The sequence below is a fragment of the Dendropsophus ebraccatus genome, chromosome 1, assembly GCF_027789765.1.
Source record: "Dendropsophus ebraccatus isolate aDenEbr1 chromosome 1, aDenEbr1.pat, whole genome shotgun sequence".
In the NCBI taxonomy this organism is placed as follows: Eukaryota; Metazoa; Chordata; class Amphibia; order Anura; family Hylidae; genus Dendropsophus; species Dendropsophus ebraccatus.
Window position 1 is genome coordinate 73215945 of NC_091454.1, and position 10407 is coordinate 73226351.

The window sequence follows — 10407 nt, forward strand, 5'->3', positions numbered from 1 at the left end:
CTAAGAAAAATACAATTTTTTTTTTTCTTTTAAGGAAAAGACCTTAGCAGAACTGCAAAACAACATGGTGTTGGTGAAGATGGATCTGAGGAAGAAGGCACTTTGCATTGCCGAGCAGTACAACACTGTGCAAAGACTACAAGGAACCTCTTCTGGGTTAAAACGCGCATGCAACAATGAGAATATACAGCCACCCCAGACTTCAGAAAAAAGGCCTTTTCTTCGTAACCTCCTGTCCAGGACTCCTGGACAAAAAGCACTCATGGAGAACAGCCCTTATAGCCGTGTGCTGCGAGCTCGCCGATCTCCTGTACTTAAGACTATTGCATTTGGTACCAAATATTGAGTTTCTTTTGCTGCTATTGGACTCTTCTAGAGCATTCTCTTGCTGCCTTGATGGCAGAAACTGTATATTACATTCATATATCAATGGGCTATACCCTCTATAGTAAAGGGACTGGTATGTGTGCAAGACTATGCAGTAACTGTGTATGACAGCTTTTAGTACCTTTTTTATATGCTGTACCATTTATTTGATGCCACTGTTTTACCAATAACAAGTTCATGCACAATTTATGCTGTTGTATCAGGCTTTTTTTTAAATATAATTTTGATGTTTAAAGCGGTTCACAAGTGCAATATTCATAGTGGTGTTTGAGCTGTTGCAAATAAATCACTCTTGTACATTCCTCTGTTGTGCGTCTACCAGTTTTTCCTAGGACATCTTTGTGATTGCCTAAGGGTCCATTTACACAGAAAGCGTCTGACAGATTATATGCCAAAGATTTGAAAAGAGGAGAAATCTCAGTCTTTCCTTTATGACCTGATCTGTTTATAGTCTGTTTCTGGCTTTGGCTTCAAATCTTTGACTGATACATGGGTAAAGGGTGCTGCCACTAAGAGAAACAAAGGAAGTTTTGGTTAGTGCAGTGATGGCTAACCTTGACACTCCAGCTGTTACAAAACTACAAGTCCCATCATGCCTGGGCAGTCAAAGCCATATCTTTGGTTGTCCAGGCATGATGGGAATTGAAGTTTTGCAACAGCTGGAGTGTCAAGGTTAGCCATCACTGGCTTAGTGTCAGTAGGAGGTAGAGACTGGTCTCTGTTCTCCAGACCAGTTTTTCCTTATGTTTCGTTAGATTTTCTCTTTGCCTTCTAGGTCCTATGGATTCTTGGTCAGTGAGTAATTCAAACCCACCCTGATCCCCTCACTATGCGACCAGGGCACAGACCATAAATACAGATGGGCTGAAGCCATATTTGACAGGCAAGCCTTTAAGAGAAAAATTACTAAAGCCTTTTGAGTCCTGCTTGTCAAGACCATATGGTCTCCTCATACAGAGGGATCAGCACCATCCAATGAGGGTTGCTGCTCTGGGTCAGATGATATCCTGAAGACATTTGTCTTTGTGTCTTACCTCTGTTCCTGTTCTAGTTAAATGTGCGCATATTTTTTTAGGTTCTTCACCCCTTCCAACTCCAGATTTGAAATACAAATGGCCAAGACTTTATTCACACGTCCTGCGAAGTTGCCTGTGATCACGAATCCGCAATAAAAGGCAAATTTAAGACCCATTGATTTCTATTGGACCTATTCACACAATTCACCTTTTATTCTGAGTTGCAATCTGTGCTGTGAAAAAAATAGGGCATGTTCTAGTGTAAATCAATGGAATCAAGAATTTTTCACTGATTTCATGGATGTGGCAGTGTCTATGCCTTTTGGTGCAATTTATTTGATGTTTTAATTGCTGTACACCACAGATCTGCAACAATTTTTAAAATAAAGTGGGTTACTACCAGAGTACTAGTAGCCGTAAAATAAACTAAATTTCATTGTGACCATACAGTTGAATAGAGTGACAGGATGCATATTCAACCACTGCTCCACTAAGGGTTATTCAGTGTTAGAAAAGCATTGCCACTTAAGCTGATGTTAGAAACAGAAAATATAGGCAAGTGTAAAGGTGTGAGCAACTTTTGTCAGGGTCCAAATTGTTACGGCTGGATAACTAGGCCAGAGTCATGGAGGTGTGGTGTATTGGCCTTTACAGGGTTCATATGGATGGTTAAGTGCATCTGTGTTCCTTACCTTTGGGAGTGATTAACTTGATTTGTACACCATCTCAATCTAATTGTCAATCAATTGTCATGATTAAGGATGCGATAGCATCAGAAACGCGTTGACATCTGTGTGTGAACACTACTGATGTATCTGTGGTCTTATGGGTCTGAATAAAAGTTTTCTATTCACCTGCAACACGCTGGTCCTGTGTATCGTTGGAGACACACCATCTCAATCTAAGTATTTAAAAAACAAGACCCAATTTGTGGAGTCCACACCTCACAACTTCCATCACCCCTCATTGTCCTCTTTTAACCTCTTAAGGACATAGGACGTACCGGTACGTCCTATGTCCTCACTTGCACTTCAAAGCGGGGCCGCGCGGCGGCCCCGCTTTGAAGTGCCGCGATCCCGGGTGCCGCGATCCCGGGACCGCCGCTATTAGCGGGCACGGTCTGATTGCCGTGCCCGCTAATTAGCTAATCGGAGGCAGCTGTCAAAGTTGACAGCTGCCTCCGATTACCGGAGGCAACGTTTCCCTGGTGTCTAGTGGGGGAGATCGCTCCTCCGGGACCTTGTCCCGGAGGAGCGATCTCCGTTACTGATGCCGGCCGGGGACGCGTCCAAGATGGCGCCGTCCTCGGCTCGGCACTCGTTCGTTTTCAGCTGCAGCAGTGCCGATACTAGAAGTCCCCCATGGGGGCTTCTAGTATATGTGTAAAAAAAAAAAAAAAAAAAAAGTGTTGATAATAGTAAAAAGCCCCCTCCCCTAATAAAAGTCTGAATCACCCCCCTTTTCCCAGGTTTTAAATAAAAGTAAACAAATAAATAAATAAATAAACATGTTTGCTATCGCCGCGTGCGTAATCGCCCGAACTATTCATTAATCACATTCCTGATCTCGTACGGTAAACGGCGTCAGCGCAAAAAAATCCCAAAGTGCAAAATTGCGCATTTTTGGTCGCATCAAATCCAGAAAAAATGTAATAAAAAGCGATCAAAAAGACGTATATGGGCAATCAAGGTACCGATAGAAAGATCAAATCATGGCGCAAAAAATGACTCCTCGCACAGCCCCATAGACCAAAGGATAAAAGCGCTATAAGCCTGGGAATGGAGCGATTTTAAGGAACGTATATTGGTTAACAACGGTTTGAATTTTTTACAGGCCATCAGATACAATATAAGTTATACATGTTATATATCGTTTTAATCGTAACGACTTGAGGAACATGCATAACAAGTCAGTTTTACCCCAGGGTGAATGGCGTAAAAACACATTTCCCCCAAATAAAAGAAATGCGTTTTTTTTTTTTTCAATTTCACCACACTTCGAATTTTTTTCTGGTTTCGCAGTGTACTTTATGCAAAAATTCAGCCTGTAATTGCAAAGTACAATTAGTGACGCAAAAAATAAGGGGTCATGTGGGTTTCTAGGTGGAAAAATGCAAGTGCTATGACCTTTTAAACACAAGGAGGAAAAACCGAAAACGTAAAAACGAAAATGGGCCATGTCCTTAAAGGGTTAAATGGAGTTATCCAGCATAAAGGACACTTCTTCCAGAGGCAGCACCCTTCTTGTCTGCAGTATGGCTGGTGTTTTTTTTTGCGACTGTTCCTTTGAAGTGAATGGAGCTTAAAGGACAAGTGCCATGAAAAACTTTTTCCCAGTAATTGAAGCACATTACAAAGTTATATAACTCTGTAATATGCTTCAATCACCTATCTGCCTCCCTTCTGTCTTTTCCCCCCTCCACCAGGAAGTGTCCGAACTCACACAGACCTAATGACTGTTGTCACAGGCAGTTCCTTCTTGGGAGGATGAGTCATCAGCAGGAGTGCTGCTCTAGGTCCTGTTACAGCAGCCCCCTCCCCAGTCCAAGTGTTGGCTTGCAGTTGTTCAGCCAATGGGAGCTGAGCAAGCTGAGTCACCTGACAAGGCAGGGAAGGGGGGAGGCTAGTGTAACAGGAGAAGGAGCTGAGAGAAGAGCTTGGTGACTGTGTGAGTTAGGACACTTCCTGGTGGAGGGGGGAAAAGACAGGGAAGGGAGGCAGATTACTGGGAAAAAGTTTTTCATGGCACTTGTCCTTTAATTGCAAACCACACCTCAACTGACAAGAGCGATGTTCCCCTGCATCCTTATATATTCCACCTCCTGCTTATAGATACAGTGGCTGTCCAGGCAAGGAAAGCTGTAACCCTGCCCATCACTGACATCACACCAACCAAGTCGAACAGTGACAGCCTTCTGAGTAGTATAGATGAAAGAAAACGCTGTTGTTTCATCCCTTGCTCTCTATAATATATCTAGATCGATATTTACAGTGTGAAGCAGATTGAGCCAGTGATTGGCAGATACTACAAAATGAGTCGGATACTTGGCTCTGAGGTATAATGCATGCTGAGGAATGTAGTTTCGCAGGCAGATGCCATGATATAAAACTGGATCAATTTTAAAAGTTTTAATGCAGGGATAAGAGCAGCTGGAGTTACCCTTTACATATGTTGAGAACTATGGACCTCATAGGCGGAATGTGAGTGAACTTTACAACCACAACTCAATTTTCCCTATCGTCCATATTGGCAGCACAACAGATGGGGTGTCTCCACCCCTGTGTACCTATGGACAAGGGAATATTTTAATGAGGTAAAATTAACAACTCCACCCCCTTCGGTATAATAGGCCCCCTGTAGCCTCCTCCCCAAGTTTTTTTTCTCTTGTCCCTGTAACCTATGGTTAAGGGATACACAGTCAGCGTATCGCGGACTGTGCTCATACTTTGAGGTAATTTTGGCTGTGGCTTCAGTTTGGGGCCATAGTCCGTTTCTTTCTCTTATTTGCCTGGTACCTGCTTGGACTGGTTGACCTTGTTTACTTTGTCCCAGTCAAGTGGTCAGGGGACACGTTGGTTTCCCCATTTAGCTTACCGGACTGTAAGGGATCCTGCTGCAGTCTCCGGTACCGTTAATTTAGAAGAACGCTGCTCGTATCTCGCGGCAGCGCCATCTTGGGTGAGCCAAGATACAGCGTCCACTTCCGGGATTCCTGTGGAGCGGCGGCGCCATCTTGGATGTGGCGGAAGTGACGTCAGCCAGGCCTTCAGCGTACACTTCCGGGTCTCCGACGCCGTTCAGGATTCGTACGGAGCAGCGGTAAGATGCGGGGTATCCCGCTCTCAATAGAGCGACCAGCTTTAGCCTAAATGCCCCCTACTAAACAAGGGGGGGGGGGCAGGCTGTGTATGGTAAATAAGTGAATGCCCTATAGAGGTCTGCAGGACTTCACGGAGGGGGCGGGGCTTAGGTAAATGGCACCTATTTAAACCGCCCATATCACTATAACGCTGCTGTGTGGCATTTTCAGCAGCACATGGTGGAGCAGTGATCACATTTTCAGACAGCTGGATTGCGTTTGGAGTGGAGATTTTTGTCTACAGACCTAGATTGCAGCTAAGGTAGCTAAAGGTTTTACCAGATATGAATGATTTGTTGGATTGCTTGCTAAGCATATTTTAATACAATGCGTTTGCAGATGTCTTCTATGGATTCCAACAGGAGTTCCCTAGGACGTAAGAGCGCCTCTAAACACAGGCATTTGGCTTGTATCCGGTGTGGTAAGTAGAGGATAGTCCTCGCTTCCTTTCTTTTCCTCTGAGGGGGGAAAATGTTTTGATTGCATGCCTCTGTTTTACAGATAAGTCTCTGCCGGAGGCCAATGAATCTATGTTATGCCAGGACTGTCGCAGTTCCTTACCAAATAGGGATGAACCTTCCATCCAGGATGGCGTGATCTGGGTAAAAGACTTTTTTCAGCAGTCCATTGGAGAACTTAACCCCTTAGTGACCGCCGATACGGCTTTTTACGGCGGTCACTAATGGGCCTTATTCTGCTGCCATCAGCTTTTTACGGCGATGGCAGAGAATAAGGCTGCGGGGCCGGGACGGCCCCCACCCCATCCCCCCAGCTACCGGAGGTAGCTGAGGGGTTGGGGCAGTGTGTGGGGTCCGTCCGTCCATCCCAGATTGTCTGTAACCCTTCCAGGTTGCACATAACCCCCCCAGGTTTCCCGTAATCACGCCAGATTACATGTAACCCCCCAGATTGCACGTAACCACGCCACGATGCCTCTGACCACCGCACGTTGCCTCTGACCACGCCACGTTGCCTCTGACCCCCTCCAGATTGCGGTGCCCATGCCAGATTACAGGTATCCACCCCAGATTGCCTATAAGAACTTCAGTTTATCCGTAACCACCCAACGTTGCCCGTATCCACCCGATTGTCTGTAAACACTGCAGGTTGCCCGTAACCACCCCACGTTGCCCGTAACCACCCCAGATTGTCTGTAAGCACAGCAGGTTGCCCGTAACCACCCCACGTTGCCTCTGACCACCTCACGTCGCCTCTGACCACCGCAGGTTTCCTCCGACCACCGCAGGTTGCCTCTGACCACCCCAAAGTGCCAATGACCCTCTCCAGATTGCGGTAACCATGCCAGATTACAGGTACCCACCCGAGATTACCTATAAGCACTTCAGTTTATCCGTAACCACCCCACATTGCCCGTAACCACCCCAGATTGTCTGTAAGCACTGCAGGTTGCCCGTAACCACCCCAGATTGTCTGTAAGCACTGCAGGTTGCCCGTAACCACCCCAGGTTGCCGTAACCACAGCAGGTTACCCGTGACCACCCCATGTTGTCCGTAACCACCCCAGATTACCTGTAACTACCTCAGGTTGCCCATAACCACCCCAGGTTGCCCGTAACCACCCCACATTACCTGTAATCTCATTTTTTTTATTTTATTTTAGTAACTGCGCTATTCTAATAACCATTACTAGCTGCGGTTTTGCTCCAGCAAATTGGCGCTCCTTCCCTTCTGAGCCCTGCTGTGTGCCCATACAGTGGTTTTTCATTTTTACTGTCTACTTTTGAATACTTTTCTCTAATACCTGTGGGGTAAAAATGGTCACCACACCCCAAAATGAATTCTCTGAGGGGTGTACTTTCCAAAATGGAGTGACTTATTGGGAGATTTTACTCTGCTGGCACTACAGGGGCGCTGCAAACGGACCTGGCGCTCAGAAACTTCTTCAGCAAAATCTGCATTGAAAAAGCTAATTGGCACGCCTTCCCTTCTGAGCCCTCCTGTGTGCTCATGCAGTGGTTTATGCCCACATATGGGGTACCTTTTCACTCAGGAGAACCTGCGTTACAAATTTTGGGGTACTTTTTTTCTCTTGTTCCTCGTGAAATTGAGAAATTTCAAACTAAACAAACATATTATTGGAAGAATTCGAGTTTTTCATTTTTACTGTCTTCTTTTAAATACTTTCCTGTAATACCTGTGGGGTCAAAATGCTCACCTCACACCAAGATGAATTCTTTGAGGGGTGCACTTTCCAAAATGGGGTGACTTATGGGGGTTTTTCTCTCTGCTGACACTACAGGGGCGCTGCAAACGCACCTGGCGCTCAGAAACTTCTTCAGCAAAATCTGCATTGGAAAAGCTAATTGGTGCTCCCTTCCTTCTGAGCCCCGCTATGTGCCCATACAGTGGTTTACACCCACATATGGGGTACCGTTGTACTCAAGAGAACCTGCGTTACAAATTTTGGGGTGCTTTTTCTCTCATTTTCCTTTTGAAAATGAGAAACTTTAATCTAAACGTATATATTATTGGAAAATTTTAATTTTCCATTTTTTTACTGCCTAATTGTGAATACTTTCCTCCAGCCCCTGTAGGGTTAAAATGCTCATTATACCCCTAGATTAATTCTTTAAGGTGTGTAGTTTCCAAAATGGGGTCACTTATGGGGGTTTTCAGGATACCAGACTTCTAAATCCATTTAAGAAAAGAACTGGTCCCTAAAAAAAAATCAGTTTTGGAAACTTTCACGAAAATGTTATAATTTGCTGATGAATTTCTAAGCCCCGTAACACCCTAAAAAAGTAAAATATGTTTACCAAATTATGCCAGAATAAAGAAGACATATTGGTAATGTTACTTAGTAACTAATTTATGTGCTACGACTTTCTTTTTTTAGAAGCAGAGAATTTCAAAGTTCATAAAATGCTAATTTTTAAAATTTTTCATGATATTTTGATGTTTTTCACAAAAAACACACAAAGTAGTGACCAAATTTTGCCACTAACATAAAGTGCCATATGTGATGAAAAAACAATCTCAGAATCGCTAGCATACGTTAAAGCATCACTGAGCTATAAAAGCATAAAGTGAGACAGGTCAGATTTTGAAAAATTTGCCTGGTCATTAAGGCCCAAACTAGCTGCAGCACGAAGGGGTTAAAGAGACATTTAAGTCTAGATCTAAGAAAAGGGCAAAGAGAACTCTTTCTTCCCCTCTACGTTCCCAGTCTGACCAAGAACTTACTATTATTGATGAGATTGGTGCAACATCCTAATCTTCATCTTCAGAAGAAGAAGTGAGACCTGGGAAGTGTTACTTCCCAGTGGATAGAATCCAGAAACTGGTTAAAGCAGTTCTGTTAGAGATTCATCCGTCTGACTCTCCAGATACACCAACATCATCCTCTAGGGGGAAAGCTTTCTACCTAGAGGATAAGATCATGGAGATGATCAAAGCTGAATGGAAAAAGCCCGAGAAATCAGCTGTAATCAGTAAAAGATTTAAACTGATGTACAATATTAGAGAAGATCAGACTAAGGAATGGCTAGCCCCTCCTAGAGGTGACCACAGACGCCTCAGGGACAGGCTGGGGAGCCCATCTTCATCAGAGGCAGATTTCTGGATTATGGACCGAAGAAGAAAGAGAACTATCTTCCAACGTAAGAGAGCTAAGGGCGGTATTCCGAGCTTTGTGTCACTTCGAGCAGATACTTTACCGCAAGGCGATGAAAGTTCAGACGGACAACATAGCGTGCGTTTGTTATATCAACAAACAGGGAGGCACAAGATCCCAGACTCTTCTGAGAGAAGTGGAGAGGATCTTTGTATGGGCAGAGGGAAGGATAACCAGATTATCCGCAACTCACATCAGGGTCACACACAATGTGCTAGCGGATCGTCTGAGTCGAGGAATATGAGCAGGGGAATGTATTGGAGGCTACCAACAATGAAGGACGTAGTGACGCCTAGTGTTGGAGCCTCAAGGCGTTCAATATGACAGCGTGGCGATTGATGGGCTCATATTGAGAGCCGGAGGTCTCTCTCAGAAGGTATTGGAAACGCTTTCTCACTCTAGGAGTGTGGCGACCAATCGTTCATACAACAGGATTGGTAAGATCTTCCAAACATGGGCGGCTTCACACAACGTGAATCCACAAAGTCCATCAATACCACAAGTGCTGGACTTCTTGCAGGAGGGTTTCGATAAAGGGCTGAAACCCAGTTCAATCAGGGTGCAGATCGCGGCCTTGTCCTCCCTCCTAAACCAAAGACTGCTACAGGTGAAAGAGGTGAAGGATTTCACTAGGGCAATAGATCGGTTAAGACCTACAGTTATTAGACCAGTACCACCTTGGGACCTAACTCTGGTCCTGAAACAACTGTGTAAACAGCCCTTTGAGCCATTGGATTCAGTGGAAATTAAGTATTTTACTTTCAAAGTAGCATTCCTTTTAGCTGTAACTACAGCCAAGAGAGTGGGAGAGCTGCAGGCCTTAGCAGCCGGTGAGCCATATACAATCTTCCTGGAAGACAAGGTGATCCTGAGATACTTACCAGGTTTTCAACCTAAGGTCTCTTCTTTTTCAAACATCAACCATTCTATCCTACTTCCGGTGTTTGCTCCAGAAAGTCTAGAAGAAGGAGAAGACTACTCTACTCTGGATGTTGTTCGAGCATTAAGAATTTACTTAAACAGAACTTCTTCTTTCAGAACAGAAGAGAACTTACTGGTCCTTTTCCATGGAAGGAATAAGGGAAAAAAAGGCCTCAAAACAGTCTATCTCACGCTGGATTTGTGACTGCATCACCCTATGCTATACTACGGCAGGCAAACAAGCTCCGGACTTCACCAGAGCGCACTCGACCAGGGCTGTTTCCACTACTTGGGCGGAAAGATGCTCTATTCCTTTGGACCAGATATGTAACTCGGCTACTTGGTCCAATCCACTCACCTTCGTTAGACATTACAGAGTTGACTCTTTACTCTCTAGGCAAACGATGTTTGCTAGAGCCATACTAAATTCTGTTACAGCAGTTGAGCCCTCCCTATAGGGGTGTTTTTTCTTGCTAAATCCCCATCTGTTGTGCTGCCAATATGGACGATAGGGAAGTTAACATTTATTATGTTAATGTGTTTTCCCTGAGTCCTATTGGCAGCACAAGAGTCCCACCCTATTATGTACT

General features: G+C 44.6%; 1 protein-coding gene across 5 annotated transcripts in view; it reads left to right on the forward strand.

Moving 5' to 3' along the window:
* The window catches only part of KIF20A (kinesin family member 20A), a 36037-nt gene extending 35348 nt beyond the window's left edge, over positions 1-689 (forward strand). For all 5 annotated transcript variants that reach the window (XM_069972858.1, XM_069972865.1, XM_069972872.1 and 2 more), the window contains one exon: positions 35-689. In XM_069972858.1, coding sequence (XP_069828959.1) covers positions 35-346 — 312 coding nt within the window. In that variant the 3' untranslated portion in view covers positions 347-689. The remainder of the gene's footprint in view (positions 1-34) is intronic.
* Positions 690-10407: the final 9718 nt, after the last annotated feature.